Source organism: Lytechinus pictus, chromosome 13, assembly GCF_037042905.1.
Source record: "Lytechinus pictus isolate F3 Inbred chromosome 13, Lp3.0, whole genome shotgun sequence".
Lineage (NCBI taxonomy): Eukaryota > Metazoa > Echinodermata > Echinoidea > Temnopleuroida > Toxopneustidae > Lytechinus > Lytechinus pictus.
Window position 1 is genome coordinate 15003467 of NC_087257.1, and position 20133 is coordinate 15023599.

The following is a 20133-nucleotide window of genomic DNA, read 5'->3' on the forward strand; positions in this document are numbered from 1 at the left end:
TTATTGGTTTAAAACTACCCAGAATTTGATAAAGTTTTAACTAATTGATATGTGGACGGTATGTTGCCCAACACTTTTCAATAGTGTATGAATGGTCCTGGGAAGTGGGAACGATTTATATCTAGGTTTGCTGGGAGGGGGTGTCCAGAAAAAAAACCATTTACAGGCCAAAGTAACAGAGTAATTACTCCAAAATCAAGGGTATTAGGTCAGAAAAAAAGGTAGTTTTTTCCCAAATGACAGAATTTGGTGAAATCTCGACATTGTAGCATATACCAACCTGATTTCAAGGGGTGCTGCCTATGGTAAATAACATACGCAGCATGCACCCCTCTTCCCGGGTCCATGCAAATACGGCAACTTTGCCATTATTATATAACTACGGCCCTGTAAACCTTGTTTGTGATTGGCCGCACCGTTACCATGGTAGTTGCTATAATACATCCTGGTCAACAGCGAAAGTACCTTCTAGGGGTCGCTGACCGTTCCCTGGGGCAGACACGTTGGAGGGCAGATAGTGAACATTAACATCAAACCATGATAAATCATTGTATTTAAGGCCTGATGCTCAGGTTTCACATTGCCCTACACTGTGACGTCATCTGAGAACGCTCTATAGTTGTATCTATTTACGAGATTGACCCCTGAAGTAAATATTACCGGGCAACAAACTCTACACAAAATTGGGTGTAAAATAAGAAAGTTATGACATTTTAAAGTTTCGCTTAATTTTACAACACAGTTATGCACTTCTTGGTCGTATACAAATGAGGGGACGGATGACGTCATCCACTCACTACTTCTTATGTATTTCATCTTATGAAATATTCAAATTTTCTCCCAGTTGTCATGTGAAACAAAGTTTTGTTCTTCCTTGAACGTGTGGAATTACCATTGTTTTAATATTTTATGGCTCAGTTATTTAGGCCCCTATTGTCAAATCTGTACAAACTGAAATATTGTATGGTTCAAACAATGAAAATTAAAAGAAATAGTGAGCGAGGGACTTCATTGATTCTCTCATGTGCATATCACTGAGGTGTGCATGGTAACCGTTCTGTGAAAAATAAGCAAAACTCTAAAATGTCACAGCTTTCTTATTATTTTGCATAAAATTGTGCTGAAATTCACAATGTAATGCTTGTTATATTTGTTCTCTATTGATTCAAATCAACATGTTCTGGGATGGACTTTACCTTTAATAACGTTATGACTTTACATCATCTTGCAAATGGCCCTTTAATTTTCTTTAAAAATCAAGTAGCACCCAATAATCCCCATTCAACCCCGCATTTACAGAAAGTGATCGAATCCGGGAAAGACGGAAGATGTTATCGCATGTTATCTTACCACTGTTTCCTGCCAGTATAAGGATGATAAAACACGCCAGAAAACAACCAGTAAGAGTTCTTCCCGCCACTGAAAAAATAAATTATAAATATTATGTATTAAGGAAAGAGTCACGAATGATCTTGGAATGTCTGTCGGGGGGGGGGGGGGGTACTCTGCAAGCGCAGGCTCAATACCATTACCATGTCTACGTTAGAGATTTATTTTGATGTTAGGCAGACAAGACATAAACACTTTGAAATAATTATGATTTTATGTAATACTATAAGAAAGAGACAAAGCATAAGCGACTTTGTGTCTCGCCCACTTATGAAAATAACCAGAAATAACGTGATTTGCGAGGGCACGCAACAGAATTGATTCGAAACTTCATTGTGAAATGACTGGGATGGAATAACATTTGTCATAATAGTCTTTAATGTTGACCTCAAAATGAACTTTGACCATACCATGTGACCTCCCAACACAATAGCATGTAGGTATACCATCCAAGTTTGGTTGAAAAGTGATTTACGGTTGCAGAGTTATGTGTCATAAGAGTGTCTTGCACGGAAACTTTAACGTTTACCTGAAAATTACCTTTGACCTTACCATGTGACCTGCGACTGCAGCATGACATGCAGGTCTCCTAACTACATCGACAATCCAAGTTTGGGTGAAAAGTGACTTGCGGTTGCGGAGTTAGGTGAAATAAGAGAGTCTTGCATGCAAACTTTAACATTGACCTGAAAATGACCTTTGACCTTAACCATGTGACCTCCGACTGCATCATGACATGCAAGTCTCCTAACTACATCTACAATCCAAGTTTGGGTGAAAAAGGACTTAGGGTTGCGGAGTTAGGTGTCATAAGAGAGTCTGGCATGTAAACTTTAACGTTGACCTGAACATGACCTTTGACCTTACCATGTGACCCCCGACTTCAACATAATATGAAGGTCCCCCAAGTCCATCTACCATCCAAGTTTGGTTGAAAAGTGACTTACGGTTGCGGAGTTATGTGTCATAAGGTTTGTGATGGACGGACGGACGACATTTGGATCTCTAAGTCTCGCCTTCACCTCTGGTGGGCGAGACAAAAAGTGAGGATATGACTTATGCCAGCCATGGCGTGATTTCCTTCGGCAAGAAATATATCCACATTGTGCTGCACTCAACCCAGGAGAGGTAAATGGGTACCAGGCAGAAATATATTTTTTGAAATGCCACCGCGCTGTATAAGGCTGTGGGGCTAAAGCCAGGGTAATCCTAGCCTCCTTTCAAGGCCCTGGCGGCTGTTTCCCGAGCGAAGCGAGGGATTTCCTAATTCGCGAAGCGAATTAGGCCGGGCGCGAGCTCTGCTTCGCTCTCTCTCTTGCTTAGCCATGTTCGCTCGGAAAGCAGCCGGCAGGGCCTCGACAAGAGGCTAGGGTAATCCCGACTGTTCGCATTTACTGCGAAGACACTCTCTACAACACAACAATTCCTTTGAAAATTCAAGTCAAATCACAATGGAGAGCAGAGAGGCTTTTGTCGAAAGTAGGTGGAACGGGAGAGCATCGGAATTTCTTGACTCTGGACAACGACATATTTGCAGTTGTTCGTCCGGTACAAATCTTCGGATGATCCGCTGTCCCAGTCCATCAACTTTCGACAAAGCCTCTCAGCTCTCCATTGTGGTTTTAATTGCATTTTCACAGGAATCGATGTGTTGTAGAGAGTGCCTTCGTAGTAAATGCGAAAACCTCCTATTACTATCCAATTGAGCGCATATAGGGACGCAATTGGCAGTGATATTAGCATGTTGGTATTATTATTATGACATCATCAGTCTACCCAGAGGATATTCATGACGACGTGCATATTTTATTTTATTTCATTTCAGCATTTTTCCGACAGAAATTATTAACAAACATTATGTACAACATAAAAAAAATAGTGATACATTTCTTTTTACAAAAACAAATACAAATAATAATTCATTGGCAAAAATGTATATAGATAGTATTAGTTTGCAATATTATAAGTTGTACTTTGTTTAGTAGACAAAAAAAAATGCTGGAGACCGCTACCATAAGCAGTGCTTGACTAGGGTAGCGGCCTCAAACGTAATAGCGAAATAAACAAAAAAGAAAACGAAGTCAAATACAAATCGGGCATTGACTTTTTGGAAAAAAAACATTACTTTATTATTTGTTTTCAGATTTGGATGAAATTTGAAGCATTTTGCTTAGTGAATGTTACTTATTTATTTACATATTGTAATAATTTTCATTCTGGAGTACATCTTTAATTACATGAAAATTGTATTCTTAACATCCATGTTTCATATTCTTTATGTATTACGACTACATCTTTCATGTCATCATACATGCACGCCTATTGCATTCAGGTGCAAACATATCTTACACATGTATCTGTTCTACTATTTGAGTGTAGAAGTCAAAGCCAATAAATAAAATATAAATAAAATGAAGTGAATAGAATCTTGGCCTTACCACTCAACGGTTTGATACATGTTTGGTCTAAATATTGCTAAATCTTCGGTATATCGATATCCCAAGATACATTCATTATTTGGTATAACCTTTCGGAGATAGCAACAGAGCGAGAGTAAACCATCATCTCACATGTAAATATTACAACAAAAGGCACGTGACCCTGGGTATATAGGCTACTGCCTACTAGCACTAGTCATGTACACCGTACAGGTTGTCTGGTGGTGGTGGTGGTGGTCAGGCTGGTGGTGGTAGTGCTGATGATGATGAAGCTGCGATGGTGATGATGGTAGCTGTGGTGCTGCTGCTGATGATACTAATGATGATGATGACAACGGTGATGATGATCATGCTGACGACGACAGTGAAGATGATAATGATCGTGATGATGGTGATGGTGGTTGATGAGCATGATGAGGATGATACACTTGCGCGGTATGTCTGCAAAGTGTGGGCTTTATATAACAATCATACAATGTAAGTCTGATCAGCTATCGATGACGACTACGGACTATAGTTTACATGCGAGTACTAAACATCAGTTTATTCTATGGAAAGAACATATATTTTATAAACATATGGAAAAGAAATAAAAAATATAATTCTTACCAGCAAACATCTCTTAAATTGAAAACGTGAAGCTCGCTGATTTGAAGAAAAATGGGTAGTATAATATACCTCTACTTATCCTGTAGAAAGCTTTAAAGTTTCGAATCTTGGCTTTAAACTTTCGGCGACCAAACCGTACTCCTGATTTACATAAACAAACAATCTCTCGCCCACAGTTAGTTCCCTATCCCATATAGAAATTGCCTGTGCGTACCGAATTATTCAAGATTGAATGTCCCATTGAACGCTGCTTAATATGGTCGAAAATTCTGACAGCAATATCCAAAGGGCCAGGTAGAATAGGGTGGAAGCAAGAACAGTAATGGGTTTTTTTCTCCTGGGAATCCCCAGGGCCTGCCCCAGACTAGGTTCGAAAGATGAGACGACCAAAGTCACCGAACATAAACCAGCTAGCCACTCTCGTTTATTTTCTTCTCTTGGATGAGCATGTTGTCGGAAAGCGGAACCATGTTTCATGAAACGACCGACGTGATAGGCTCAACAAGTTCGTGCATACTTTCTTTTAACCAATCAGCGTGAAGTCACCGCCCATCCATCGAGCGACCAGTCTCAGCTGGTCCGCAGGAAAGCCTCGCCGAAGGGTGATTGTATACACTCAGGTTAAGGTTTTAAACAACAGACTGCCTCTTATTTCACTCGTTAGGTGACTTTAATGTAAACACATCTGAAGGATAATACCAGAGCAGTGTGATATGTGTAAGAGGTCAACGAGAGCTTTTGCCTGGAAATCTTCAGATTTGAGTAGTCCATAGGAGCTTCACTCCGAACGGGCTCTGAACTCCCGGATTAAAACAAGGAGATCTCCTTTGTGGAGTGTTCTAAACGTTGTTTTACGTTTGATATTCAAGAAAATCTTCTGGATCTGTTCGCTGTTAATATCTGTTTATTTTGGAGTCTTGTCAAAGATTTCAGCACCAGGATGAAACTTCCTCTGGTGAGGGGGTTGTGCATTTTGGCGATTACAGCGCTTCTGCATCACCACGGAACAGGTAGTGTAAAATGTGACATTTATTATAGCTCCATGGACAAGTCATGATCATGATGATGGCTGAATGTTTGAAGTCATTGTTTCGCATGAATCGTACAGTTGGGTTTAATTCGAACATGGTGGTGGTGGTGGTGTTTGTGATGATGATGATAATGATGATGATGATGATAATGATGATCGTTGATGATGATGGTGATGGCAATGGAGGTAATTAAGGTTTTCATTACCGTTATATAACGATTTTTATTATATATAAATATTAGTAGTATTGTAATAGTTTGTATTATCATCGTCATCATCATCATCATAGACTGTTCTCTATTACATTAGGAAAAATACAATACATGATAGAATTACTAATTTGAAGCTGTGTTCAAGAGGAGTATAGCTAATGGAGGGTTGAGGTAGTAGCTTTTTATTGACATTGCTGTAGAAAATGAACAAGAAATTGTGTATTACGAGTAATTACGCTTAAAATTGCAAATAAGGAAAGCATCTTATTGTGTTGCGCCACATGAGCGCATAATTTTGCAGTCAGTGGTCACCGTGGAGGGGGGGGTATAACCGTACGGGCAGCGGCGCGGCCCTTTGATCGAGGATGTCAAGTAAACCTTGGTTTTTCGAAATTGAAATACGAGGCTAATCAGTACAGCGTTGCACGACCCAGACCTCTCTTTGTATACTCTTGTTTCTTCTTTCAATATTCTATCTCTCCCCCCCCCTCATTTTTTTCGCTACTTATACAACCATAGGGGCAACTATGCCCCCCCCCCCCCCCCGTATGGCAGCCCTTGCCCCCAACTGTCCATAAGCGAGATACAAGCCCGTTGCCTGTGAGTGGTTTCAAAACTTACTAATTGTGAAAGTCAATATGATGTTTTGCCGGAAGAATATGAATGAATTGTATGGTGGATATTTTTACCCAATCCTAACTTTTGCTTAATGCGTCATCACGTTGACAATGTATAGATGATGTCACCGATAGATATGATTAACCTCCATAGATAAAACTGTTTAGCAATGACTATTGTCAAGTTTGATTAATAAGGCATTATTAATAACACACAACATGGATCCTACTATCCATGCATTCAAGGAGTGAGCTCTGCAAACCTATACGGTTTTTACGTTCAATCGATTTTGACGAGAGTACACTTCCTAATTGTGAATTGACATATTTCTGATTTTTAGGATATGATATTGCACTTGCTCATTATGGTACCTCACATTTTATCAGAAGTCCCCTTTTTGGCGTTTCTATAATAAATTCAGTGCAACTACCCTGGCTGCAGTTACGGTTTATTTCCAATTCGTCTAATGCCAATTCATCCAATTGCCAACTCGTCGGGTAGTCGCACTGAATTTATTATACATGTATAACGCTTCGGGACTTCTGGTTAATGGAACAAATGGTTGTTAGACGAAATGTTGATGGACGGAATGGCATTAGACTAAATGAAAGTAGACCATGTGGTGTGTGGACGAGTTGGCAGTAGACGAATTGGCAATTTACCGCTGTTACGCGGGCTCAGCGTTCCTTGGAATAAATTTCTGCTAGGTCCCTACTTACCTCACCTGGGTCGAGTGCAGCACAATATAGACGAATTTCTTGCTGAAGGAAATAATACCAGGAGTTGGATTTGGACCACCGACTCTCTCATTAAGATACGGGAGTCATAACCACTATAGGCCTACACTTTGACGTCTCCGTCATTTGTTGCAAATTTTCACCTTTTGTTTTCATATGGGGTTCACGATAGCACCCTTAAGGTGTTCCTATTATTGTAGTATTGAGCCGACCGTACTGGAATCTTCCATCATTACCCCCCCCCCCCCACACACACACACACCTTTGGTTCCTGGTCTTTATCGTTTTATTACGGAAGTCTGACTGATAGCGATCAGATCAATTTCTTCAATCTCTCCCTCTCTCACTTTCTCTCTGTGTTTTTCTCTTCTATTTCTTTGCAAGTAAACGTCACTACTTCCTGATTGCACTATAAGATTGCCCGGTATAGTTTTACCATGGAGTGTATTGTAAGCCTCTGTAACTCCATGTATACAGTCGCCGTAGAGCCAGTTAACTGGTAAAAAGCCAATAATACAATTTAAAGGGATGCTCCAGGCTGAAGGCATTTATATATCAATAAATGGAGTAAAATTTACAAAGCAAAATGAAGAAAATTTGATCAAAATCGGATAACAAATAACGAAGTTATTGAATTTTAAAGATTTCCATTATTCCAGTGAAACAGTTCTAGGCATGTCTTTATGAATATTCATTAGGTAGGCTGATGGTGTCATATCCCAACTTGTTCTTTTGTATTTTATTATATGAAATTAGGTTTATTTTAAAAAATTCTACCAAGAACTAAAACGATTGGATTGAGAACTGATTAAGTGCATTAGCTATTTATTGCTGCAGCTTATTTCATCATAATGGAGACACAACATTTACACATTAATGAAAATAATGAAACAATTATGATTTTATGTAAAATAATAAGAAAAGTTAAAGTGGGGATGTGGCATCATCAGCCCACCTAATAAATATTCATGAAAACATGCCTAAAAAACTGTTTCACCAGAATAATGCAGATCTTTTAAAATCAATAATTACGTTATTTGTAATCCGATTTTGATGAATTTTTCAGCACTTTGCTCTGTGAATTTTACTCTTTTTATTTGGATATAACTATCTTCAGCCCGGAATATCCTTTTAAAACGCATTCCAAAATATTCATATCTTTAAAAAGTTCTGTTGCAGCTACGTTCCCGGTGACATGACATATTTCCCCCTTACTCGTTCCAACAACTTATACATAACACGTCCCTTCGATAGTTGGTGAATAAGCTAAGTCGTGAGAACGACTAAGGCCAGACAAAAAAGAACAACATGCCAAGTCACCTTCTGGGATCCGTATAGAATCGATTGATTAATTATATATAGTAATATTTTTAACTTAACCATTTAAAAAATTTAGCGGACACTTTCGTTATATAAGCGCTACTTTTTATCAGTATCATGATATCATCATAATATAATTTATTGTTTCATTTCCGTGGTTTTAGATGCATTTTGGAGGAGAAGAAGAAGACGACGAAGAGCAATGCCTCCAGTAGAACCGGGTATGTCACTTTCCTTGTTCATCTTTTTAAAGTCCCTTTTGGCCCACTATCATTGTGTATTTCTCAATGCTTTCCTTCGCTAAAATTCTCTTCTTCTTTTTATTCTTCTTCTAACATATATATATATATATATACATTATGAGAAAGAAGATTCTCCATTCAAATCGCTGCTATCTAATTAGAAATCAGAAAAGGAACAATCTAACCAAAGTGTGGGGGGCTGAAGCCTACCCACTGTTAGAAAATTTCTACTTAAAAAACAAAAATAAAATCCTGCAGCAGAGTCTCGAGAACACCTGTAATCTTACTGCATTGTGTAATCTTACATGCATTTGTGAAAAAAATACAGAGAATTGGTATTTGGTGTATGCAATCTCTCAAATTTATTGTAATAATTAACTGTTTTCCCCGTTTTCAAAAAAATACCTGTTCTGTGGAATTCTAGAAAAATTGTTAAAAAAAATCTTTCCTGTTATAACAATATACAGAATGATTTGTTATTTATTTCTGTAAAATTTGTGTTTTTTAAATTTTCTTCTGTAAAATCTTTTGTTTTTTTCTTCCAGTGTATGTTAATGGGAATGGTAAAAATCATTGACAAAAACTAAAAGATTGCATTAATTTATCGACCCCGATATACCATCAACATGATTAACTTTTACCAATGGAAAAAAACGTAATTCAAGCTACAGTAGAAAGTTTTAAGTTGTACCAAGCAATTCGTTCGATTCATCTTCAATCATAAAAATGATAATGACTTCGATGAATTGTAGAGATTTAAAAAAAAAAAATCTATACATTATCTTCTCCTATCGATCATCTTTCCATATGGAGGTTGGGATACTTTTTGGGGAGGGGCAGACCAAAAGTAAAACAACTATACAGTCATTATTCAAAAATCGGAAACTAACGTTCTCAATCATGTCAATACTCAGTTCTAAGAGGGTGCAAATTCAAACTGGTTATGTTTATGTATCAGATTTGGTTTGAGAAGGGGGGGGGGGTGGTTGCGTGCTCCCTGTGCCCCAACCTTGGATGTACGCATGGGTAAAATCAAACTTTGTATTTTTCCGCTTTCTCCAGCTCGTTTTTATGGCAAAAAAAGGTAAAATTGAAAATACCATAATCCTGACAGACTATATGGTGACGGATGTGTGGGATGAACTCCGGAAACCAGTCCAGGTTGTTTGAAGATCAATAAAAAAATAATTCTTTGTTGTCGAATGTAGCTGATAAATGTGCGATTTGATCATGGTCGCGAGTAGGTAATATAGCAGCACAATGATAATAATCAGGAAATGATATCAAATTCTAACTGTTACGTAACTCACGTTATAGCCCTCAACGCTTAAGTTTCGTTAAAGGGCTGTTTGGTATCTTTTAATTTACATGATCTCATGATCATGTATGTGGCAAAATTACCGACGTTCTGTGACAAAAGCAAGCAACTCTGTAGATTTTATTTCTTTGTAAGTGAGAAAAACTTGTAATGTTTTTTTGTGGAAAAATAGAGTTACTTTAGAAATTCGGGGGGGGGGGGGGGTATGTGACTCCAATTCATTTAGCATCATGTAGAGCATAAGGAAAATACCTCAAATTAAGAAGAAAGTCAATAATAAAAAAGTAGTTGCTTCAGTCGTCCTCTCCTTCCCCCTCCCGAAATTTGCATATAACTAAATTGAAATCACTTATGGGGTGTACGGAAGATTAGGTGGGTGTTTCATATAGCTGTTCGTAAGTTAAGAGCGACTTTAAGAACGACTGGTGATCCTTTTTACGCGCTAAACCATCGCCAATGAATATACCATTTACCACAAGAAATGATCACCAGTCGTTCTTAAAGTCGCTCTTAATTTACGAACAGCTTTGTGAAACACCCACCAGGCCTATTAGTCCTAAATCAGTAAGTGCAAGTCCCTTGTATTGTGTTCAGTTGCAACTGGTCTTACATGCAACACTCCCATTACGCCTGATATAGACTTATTACGGTTAATTTTGAAAACAAATAATGTTTTTAACAATCGGGAAGCTTGCGAGAGGCTTGCCAGTCATACCAACAATCAATATATGTAAACTAGATCCCAAGTAGGCCCGTATTATAGTTTATTTAAAACAAGCAAAATAAGAAATGATGTATGTTTATTAAGTTCTTAGATGAGAACCATCCCTACAATCAAATTGCATCATGATAAAAAGGTCTAATGGAGGAACCTATAACATACTTTTTCTTTCTTCAAACGATTATGTTTGTTCTCTCATTGAGCGTTATAGATAATAGGTCTTAAAATAGTCTTTTGGGGTGAATACTTGTAATACAAAAAATAAAACATTCTATAATTTTATCAAGAGAAAGTAATATGTTTTGATTTTGTTAGTAATCCTTGTGCTACTTTGTATCATAGTAATCGTGATATGACTGTATTTAGTAGTGAATCAGTGTATTTCATTCAAGTGGGCCTATAATACAAAATTACACTGCTTAGAATATTGCATTATGATTATGGGATAGGAACCTGGCTAGATTTGGGTTCGTTAAGGACTTGAGATGGTGCTATACAAGCAAGGCTACTGGTTCGTATTTGCTTTAAATAACTATATTTTTATTCTCTCGAAAACAGACACAACGCCACCAGTGTTCAACGTCGAATGCCCCGTATCACTTGGGACATTTCGAACGGCCTCTGTTCCCTTTCGTGTCACGTGGTCTGAACCTACTGCTACAGATGGCTCTATAGCAGCGACGGTTGAGTAAGAACCTTCAAATCTACGCTTGTCCAAAAACCTATCAATGGGGCTGATAGCGCGATGCGGGGGGGGGGGGGGGGGGGGCTCATAACAAGGCTTTTTTCATTTCGCAACACACTTACAAATAACTTGCAAATAAACTAAAGAAATAACAATAACGAATGAATCTCTGCTTCCGTGTTCTTTCATTTTAAATACAAAGTGTATGCAACAGGGAGTACCATGGTCAACATATCAGCCACAAAATCTTTAAATGTGTACCAGAACGTCAAAAATGATTGTCTGATTGTGTTTATTCTCTGTTGCTGTTTGTTTTTTCTTGGTCTTTTTTATGGTGAGAGTATCTTAATTCAGTGACCGCAAGGAACCGAGGATTCAGCACACCCAACACTTTGTTTTTGTAAAAAAAATAAAAAAAACATACAAATGACTGTCTGAAATTATTTTGTATGGTCAACAACCCCCCCCCCCCCTCAGACCTCCCCCCGTCCTCAAAATCGTTTCGCGGTCCTTGCGTTTTATCAATACCAAACCCTTCACCTTCTTTTCTCGACCTCCCCCCCCCCTCCCCCCCCCCTCTCTCTCTCTCTCTCTCTCTCTCTCTCTCTCTCTCTCCCTCCCCTCCTTCTCTCCCTTTTTACCCTTCTCCTATCTTAATTCACTCTCCCTCTCACACACTTTTCTCTCCCTCTGTCTATGTTCCTGATTTTTCCCCTGGTTACAGCCGTCTTGGTAGTTCACCCGGGACTTCATTTTCCGAAGGTCATCATACGATAACGTACCAGGCACGGGACAATGTACCTAACTATAGCCAATGTGCCGTCATGTTTGAAGTTACTCGTAAGTTCGCATTGTCATATAAGTTATTCATTCATTTCTTAGACAAATCAAATAGCATGAGGAATGATAACTCGATCATTATTCGTAAATGATTCAATATTTTATTTTTACCTCAAATGAGCAAAATTAAATAATTTCACCCTTGTTATTATATGGAAACATTGTCATCAGCAGGCAAAAAGGTAGAAAACAAAGGCATATGTCAAAAAATAAGAAAAGAAATAATTATAATATTGTTCTGATGTTTGTGATATACATTCAACTCGAAATATTACAGTGTAGGCCTATCGACCTAGCAAGTTTAGTTCAAGGGCCTTTCTTAATTAATCAGATAAATATCAATGAATTTATTATCAGATTATCGTGATATAACCCTTGATTACTTTTTAGACGTGATGATATAGGTGACGTGCGTGTCGCTTTTCGTCGACTCACCTGTCGGTCGTGGTCGTTTGGATGGAATGACACAACTCAGTTTCAAATACTAAATGCCGACCCATCAAAACCCTTGTATTGATGTATAATTTATATTCCTAAATATGTTATCAAAAGGGCTACCTTCTGTTCCATTTTCCCGATCCAACTTGTATTCCTAAAGTGAATTGATTAAATATATTATACGGTTTTTTTTTAGTAAGGCCGGCCAGCACATATCATTTTAATGTTGTATATTACCATGTGACATAATGCTAATCTGAATATGTTATCCTGTATAAAGTTATTGTATTGAATATACATGTATAAATAATATATTCAGACATTTATTCGTAGTCTTTATAGCAGAATAGTGTGTGATCTTTGAGTTATCTTTGGTAGATGATAAGTTCTCGATATGCCAAAACTCACACGAGGGGACACTGCGAACGCCATCGCAATGACCAGGCAAGCACGCGGACAAAGTTATACGGGATTCTTGGATATCTTCGGCCAAAATGGAGGCGTTATAATATTTTTTGTTATGTGATGTCACAGTCACGGTCAATTAACAGTCTTTATTCTGTCATTCTAAACTGAATTTACAATCTACAGTGATTATTTGATCTTGATATTTCTTTATTTCACAGTGATCAAATGTAGCGCCATCGGCCATTTGGACCGCGGGTACGTTTCTTGTACAGAGGGTAATCTGGTTGGATCCACCTGTCGCTATGCGTGTTTTCAGGGGTACACTCGCGTTGATGGTGGGGCCGATCGAGTGTGTTCTGAAAATAGACGGTCGCAAACAGCGGACTGGAGCGGGTCCCAACCAAGATGTGTTGGTGAGTTTCATGATAGGTGTCACGATCGATGTAATATGTGGTTGATTACAAGAGAAACCGGGATAAACGTGTATACAGCCTTAGATAAAAATTAAGTTTGATCTTTCATATGGGCAATGTTGTTTTACAACTACATAAGTAGTCTGCTGATAAGTACCTTTATTAAAATGTGCGAGTGGTAAGATTATATATACTTGATGATATAGGAGATGAACAATTTTAAAACGTGTTTGTGTGAGGGGGGGGGTTAAGCCTTGTGAAATAGGCACACATAACGTTTCAACTTGGCATTTCTCTTTTGTATGTAGAGGAAGTAAATAGAAACTACCTGCAATTTTGCAGTACTTTTTCAAACACGGATGTTCAGTAGTGCTTGGTAATACAAGCTGAATCAAACCTGTAACGCTGTAATTTAGTGGTAGTGTTTAATGTCATCGTCAATTATTTAATAACTTAATCTAAAATGAATAGGATATGATGGATTGATGGGCTTCTTTTTACATTGCTCTTAAAAAAGTTGTTTCACATTATCATCTAAGAAAATATGTACTGTTGCTCACTTGATAGATAATTAACCTATCTGGTCTTGCTACCTTCCAAATCTCTATTCTAAATTTTCAGTCTCATAAATCTACTTTGTAACTGCTAATAATTAACAGATAAAAATACATAGATTGACCCGCATAAAACACAGTACGTAATAATGTATATCAAATGGATGAAAGTGAGGAAATAATTGAAAAAGAAAGAAAAGAGGCCAACCCGACATAAAACTAGACACAACAAAATATCATGCGGTCAAATGTCTGGGGACAATATGGGACTCTATTACACTTATGCATATGGGCCCATCTATTTCTTTGTTATCGTTCATGCAGCTCTGCTTTTGCATAGGACTTTAGTTTTGTCATCTTTCTTGGATGATATTAGCAGCATCTTTTAACAAAACATTCATTTTTCCTTTTCTTCTTTTTTATAACTCAGAAATGACTTGCTCAGATGATGTTGTTTCCTCTCCGCCTGAGAAAGGTAGCATCTCCTGTACTCAGAGTAATCTGTTCCAGAGTGTGTGCTCCTATTCCTGTGATGAGGGCTATACCATACCACCGGGTCAGACCAGGGACAGAGTCTGTACCTCATCAGGCTGGACTGGGTCTAAACCAGAATGTCAAGGTAGTTATGATGAGGACATTTTTTTTTTTTTTAAATAATTTCCTTCCTCTCTATTAAAACACTTTTTGTCTTTTGTGTACACATTTTACCTATTTTTTTTTCTTATTGGGGAAACATTTCAATCCACAAGATTTGCCTTTTTAGTTTCCCCCTTTATGTATTATAGAATGCATTTATCATCTATTGTATTTATATATGTAAATTTTTAATGATTTGGATGGCAATTGTTCTTAGGTGTTGTAAATTTGTATTTTCTTTCAATGATTTGGATATAAAGACATTGCATTGAATTGACAAGAGTACCTCATCAGGCTGGTCCAAGTGGGCATTCAGTTTCAATTTTTGAGCTACTTTATGAACAACTGGTGATCCTTTCCTATGAACTAAATCAATACTTATGAAAATCTAATGCATATACCTTTCCACAAGAAAGGGCCACCAATCTCTTGTTAAGTTGCTTGTAATTTACAAACAGTGTAATGAAAACCCACCTGGTCTAAACAGAAGTGTTATGGTGTATATTCTAAGAACAAAGGGCAAAGATTGTTAGGTGTGTCCAAATATGTGCTCCTTTTTCTGTGATGAGGGTTATATTATACCACAGGTAAGATGAGGGACAAGGATGCGTACCTCGTCTGGTGGGTGTTTCATAAAGCTGTTCATTAGTTAAGTGCGACTTTAAGAACGAGTGGTGATCCTTTCTTTTAGTAAATGGTATATACCATTGGCAATGGTTTATTGCGTAAGAAAGGTTCACCAGTCGTTCTTAAAGTCGCTTCTTAACTTACGAACAGCTTAATGAAACGACCCCCAGGGTTGTTTAGATATAAACGTACATAGCATAAGTACGTTCAATCTTTCATTTGTCACTTCGGCTATGTCTTAGGGAATGATATTGATATTGTGGAGCGTTGTGGCCCAGTGGATTAATCTTCTAACTTTGAAACAGAGTCGTGGGTTCGAATCCCAACCATGGCGTAATTTCCTTCAGCAAGAAATTTATCTACATTGTGCTGCACTCAACCCAGGTGAGGTGAATGGGTACCCGGCAGGATTAATTCCTTGAATGCACTGAGCGCTGAAGGCAGCTCGAGCTAAAGCCGGGGTAATAATTATAATAAAAAATGCGCCTCGGAATAGAATATTTCTAGATAGATGACGCTATATAAACGTCTATTATTATTATTATTATATTGATTGTAAATGCAATCTTTTTTGTTTTTGCAGACACGACAGGGCCTAGCTTTGAAGACTGCCCTCTATCTCAGAACATTTACGCAGAGGACCGGCAGGAGAGTGGGAGAGCGTCGTGGTCCACTCCCACAGCCATTGATAACTCCGGTGCGACCATTACAGATCTCGCTCATGATGGCCCTGCCCCCGGGACAGACCTCCCCCAAGGTCATTATGTAATCACCTATACAGCACGAGATCAGGATGGGAATGAGGGGAGCTGTGTATTTACAGTGACAGTCCAAGGTTAGTAAAAAAATTTTGAACCATATCACAGTAGAATGTCACTTGGTCAACATCCACTTTGTATACTTTCCAGTGGGTCTCAGCCCCATGGTCTAATCCTAGTTTGTCTACAACTTCTTCACCTGGTAGAGGTGCTGTGGCTCAGTGGATAAGTCTCCGGGCATTGCACTACAAGGTCCGGGTGTTAAATCCCACCACAGCGCTCTACATTTGCCACTCTTCACCCAGGTGTAGTAAATGGATACCTGATGAATTTGTAGCTGTATAAATGTTGCATATTCCTATTGCATATTATTATTTTTACCTTGAATTTGGTCTAATTGCCATTTAGCCCATTTTACCATTTGTCTAATTTCCAGTTAATCTACACCCATGTTGTCTAATACTATTATCCAATTTAGTTTACCAACACTAGTCTATGTGAACTATTTGTGAACCAATTTTTTATTTGACAAAGTGGAAAGTGATAGATCTCAGTAGAATGAAGTTGAAGTTAAGCCACCTAGACATTGAATTAAAATTCATACTTAAATAACAAGTGCAGACCATACTTGCTTTGCAATTCTTTATTTTTAATAGTTCAAAGCCACCTTCACAGTTGAAGTAATTTTTCAAATGATTATTTCATTTCATCTTTTCATAAAGTCATACGTTGCTCCACCATGCCAATCACTCCTGGTCTTATTGTTGATTGTAACCATGGTAATCTTCGAGGCTCAACCTGTCAGTTCACCTGTAGTCATGGCTACAGTCTCAGAGGTCCTAGTTCGTCAACGTGTCAAAAAGATCGTTTCTCGGGAGTGTGGACATCCCAGCCTCCAGCGTGTGAAGGTTTGTTTCTTCATTTAGTTCAAAGCCAAATGCACATCAAATGACCCTAATAAGATGCATTTTTTTAAATCACATTTTGGATTAAATATGAAAGTTGCAAGAAGTAAAATTACTTGTTTTAAAGTTCGACATAATGCTAAGAATCCTTAACTCAGAATTTTGCTTAGAATGAACAATAACCAACAAATATATTTTCCTATAGATGAATAGATCCTTCAATTTAAAACTTCTAAATATGATGCACATTAAACACTATGAAATTTTTAGGGAAATCTTTTTATTGTAATATTCCTATGAAAAAGAATTATCATTGTATTCAGTTTTACATTATCCTGATGTAATGCAATTTTACTTTAATTGCAAACACCTAGTAAAAAAATAATCATATCCACTGCAAATATTCAAATTTTGGTTTTGATGTTAAATTTGTTCTTCATATTCTAGAGCTCCAATGCCCATCGCTGGATCCCCCAGAGAATGGTGTATTCCTCAACGGTAGAGATTGCCCTACATCCTATGGCTCGTCCTGTTACTTTGACTGCCTGCCTGGCTTCAGTATCACTAACAATGTGCTTCGGTGTTCTGCACATGCAGGAAGTGATGAGGCATTCTGGGAAGGAAACGTTCCAGTGTGTGAAGGTACATACATGTCTATTTCTCTGTTTTGTTCAGTAAAAACTATCCTCTAAATGCGGAGGAGCTAATCTTGTGTCTAATCATAGTCCTCTCAGAGTGAGATTAGAGACCGGTCCTGATGGAGTGACATTTCAATCTTTCAAGAATGAATTTTAACTTCTTTTGGAGTAAAAGTGTAACAAAGATGCACACTTTCACTCAAAAAAAGGTAAAAATTCACTCTTGAAAGATTGAAATCTCACTCCATCAGGACCAGTCACCCATCTCACTCTGAGAGGAGACAAAGGATATGTGATGGGGGAAAAACACCGTCCCTTGGATGGGATATGGAAATGGAGTACAAGTGCAGAGGAAAGTTCCCATCTTTGCCCATAACCCATAACATGGAGAAAATCCTGAAAAAAGTGGTCCACCTAAACACCCTCAATCAGTTACCTCAGGCCTATATCAGGAGGAGATACCTGCAGAACATAGTGATCAAGCTCACTTTTCTCCTCCCTGCCATAGATGATACCAAAACAAATTATAACAGTAATAACTTTTCTGTACTGATGTCAGTCAGATAAATGTATAAAATTGGGAGTGTGTAAATTTAAATATCATTACAGTTGAAACATGTGACAGGCCAAGCATTGATGGACCGCTGGAAGTGCCTGATAATTCCTCGCTATGTGGAACAGAGGTTCAAATCCCTGCTGGAATGGAGTGTGAATTCGAGTGTAGCCAAGGATACTTTATTCAGGGAGAATCTCTGTCAACGTGTGGCCTCACTGGATTGTGGCAAAACCCTCTCCCAACCTGCAAAGGCAAGTTATTCTCTGGGCGCATAAAGGACAAGTCCACCCCAAACAAAATTTAAATTCAATAAAAAAGAAAAGTCAAACAAGCTTAACACTGAAATTTTCATGAAAATCGGATTAGAAAAAAGACATTTATTACATTTTAAAGTTTCGCTTAATTTCACAAAACAGTTGTATGCACATCCTGGTTGGTATGCAAATGAGGGAACTGATGACATCAATCCCTCACTATTTCCTTTGTATTTCATTCTATTAAATATGAAATATTTTAATTTTCTCCTCGTTGTCATGTGAAACAAAATTTTTCTTGCAATGAACAATTTAGTTAATTTCACTGAAAAATTGTGAACCAAGCAAAAGTTTTTCTTTATAGGATGCCATTCTTCAGATATAAAGTTTAATTCGGTTGCGCATCACCGATGATCATGCATATTATATGATTTAACTATGATTGGTAATAAATTATATTTTGTCTTAATTTATGACATAAATTTAATTTCACTTTTTCTACCTATTCAGAATATCAAGAAATACATTTTAGGGGTCTGTATATGTAAAAGTAGACTTAATCTAGGGGTCTTTGTAAGTAATAGTACAATTCAGAAATTGTATCCCAGTGGATTGCAAGACGAGAGGATGTCCCTCAATCCTTACCGTCACTTTGATGCAATGGCTGTAATAGTCATACCTTTTGAGCCTACAGATCTCATTATCTTTATCATTTTGTTTTTCAACTGGCAGCTGTCACTTGCCAATCAAGTAATTTACCGGCTCCGCTGCATGGGGGTAAGAGTGGGTGCCCCCATGATCGAGAGCTGTTCGGTTCTGTATGCACTCTCTATTGTGATGTTGGCTATGAGGCAAGTGAACCGACACCTGTTAGGAGGGCGTGTGAGGATGATGGCCAAGGAGCCGGAGTCTGGACTGGAGGTCCTATTTCTTGTTCAGGTTAGTTCGTATACTAGTAATTCTCATCAAGGTGAAGACAGATTACTCTCTTTGTGGTGATGTTTAGATGATGGGTATGATGATGATGATTATGATAGTGTTTTGATGATGGTTATGATGGTGATGATTATGATGACGATGGTGATGATGATTATGATGGTGATGTTGAGATGATGGGTATGATGATGATGATTATGATGATGATGGTGGTGATGATGATAGTGATGATGATGATGATGATGATGATGGTGGTGGTGATGATGATAGTGATGATGATTTTTATAATGGTGATGATTATGATGATGAGGATAGTGATGATGATGATGATGATGTCAGTGATGATGATGATGAAAATGATGGTGTTATGATGATGATCATGTTGATGTTTCTAATGGTAATGATAATGATGATGACAATGTTTATGATGATGATCATTGTGATGATAGTGATAATATGATGTAGGTTATGATGAATGCAATGATAACAATGTGATTGTTCCAAATTACATAAAAGGGCACAGATTTTTTCAATTACACCAGTGAAAATGAAAAAAGAAATCATAACAAATTATTCATGGCACTGGTGTAAACTTCTCTAATACAAGTTTTTCTTATGACCATCTCAATCTAGTTGTCCAGTGCCTGCCATTGGACGTCCCATCCCATGGCTACGTGGAGAGCTGCCAGCTAGCAGACCAAGCTGAGGATTCCGCCCAGAGACAGTCCTATGGCACTACCTGCGTTACCCTCTGTAGTCAGGGATACACCCCTATTGGTACTACTACAAGACGCTGTATGGCTAATGGACAGTGGGATGGTGTGCCCCAGACCTGTGTTGGTATGTCGTTC

At 37.9% G+C, this 20133-nt stretch overlaps 1 protein-coding gene across 1 annotated transcript in view; it reads left to right on the plus strand.

Moving 5' to 3' along the window:
* The first annotated feature begins 5044 nt into the window (after positions 1-5044).
* The window catches only part of LOC129274068 (sushi, von Willebrand factor type A, EGF and pentraxin domain-containing protein 1-like), a 71264-nt gene continuing 56175 nt past the window's right edge, over positions 5045-20133 (plus strand). The window contains exons 1-12 of the mRNA XM_064108315.1: positions 5045-5446; positions 8518-8574; positions 11193-11322; positions 12044-12159; positions 13224-13418; positions 14403-14591; positions 15819-16070; positions 16716-16901; positions 17346-17540; positions 18146-18343; positions 19079-19285; positions 19916-20122. Of these exons, the coding sequence (XP_063964385.1) occupies positions 5377-5446; positions 8518-8574; positions 11193-11322; positions 12044-12159; positions 13224-13418; positions 14403-14591; positions 15819-16070; positions 16716-16901; positions 17346-17540; positions 18146-18343; positions 19079-19285; positions 19916-20122 (2002 nt within the window). The 5' untranslated portion in view covers positions 5045-5376. The remainder of the gene's footprint in view (positions 5447-8517; positions 8575-11192; positions 11323-12043; positions 12160-13223; positions 13419-14402; positions 14592-15818; positions 16071-16715; positions 16902-17345; positions 17541-18145; positions 18344-19078; positions 19286-19915; positions 20123-20133) is intronic.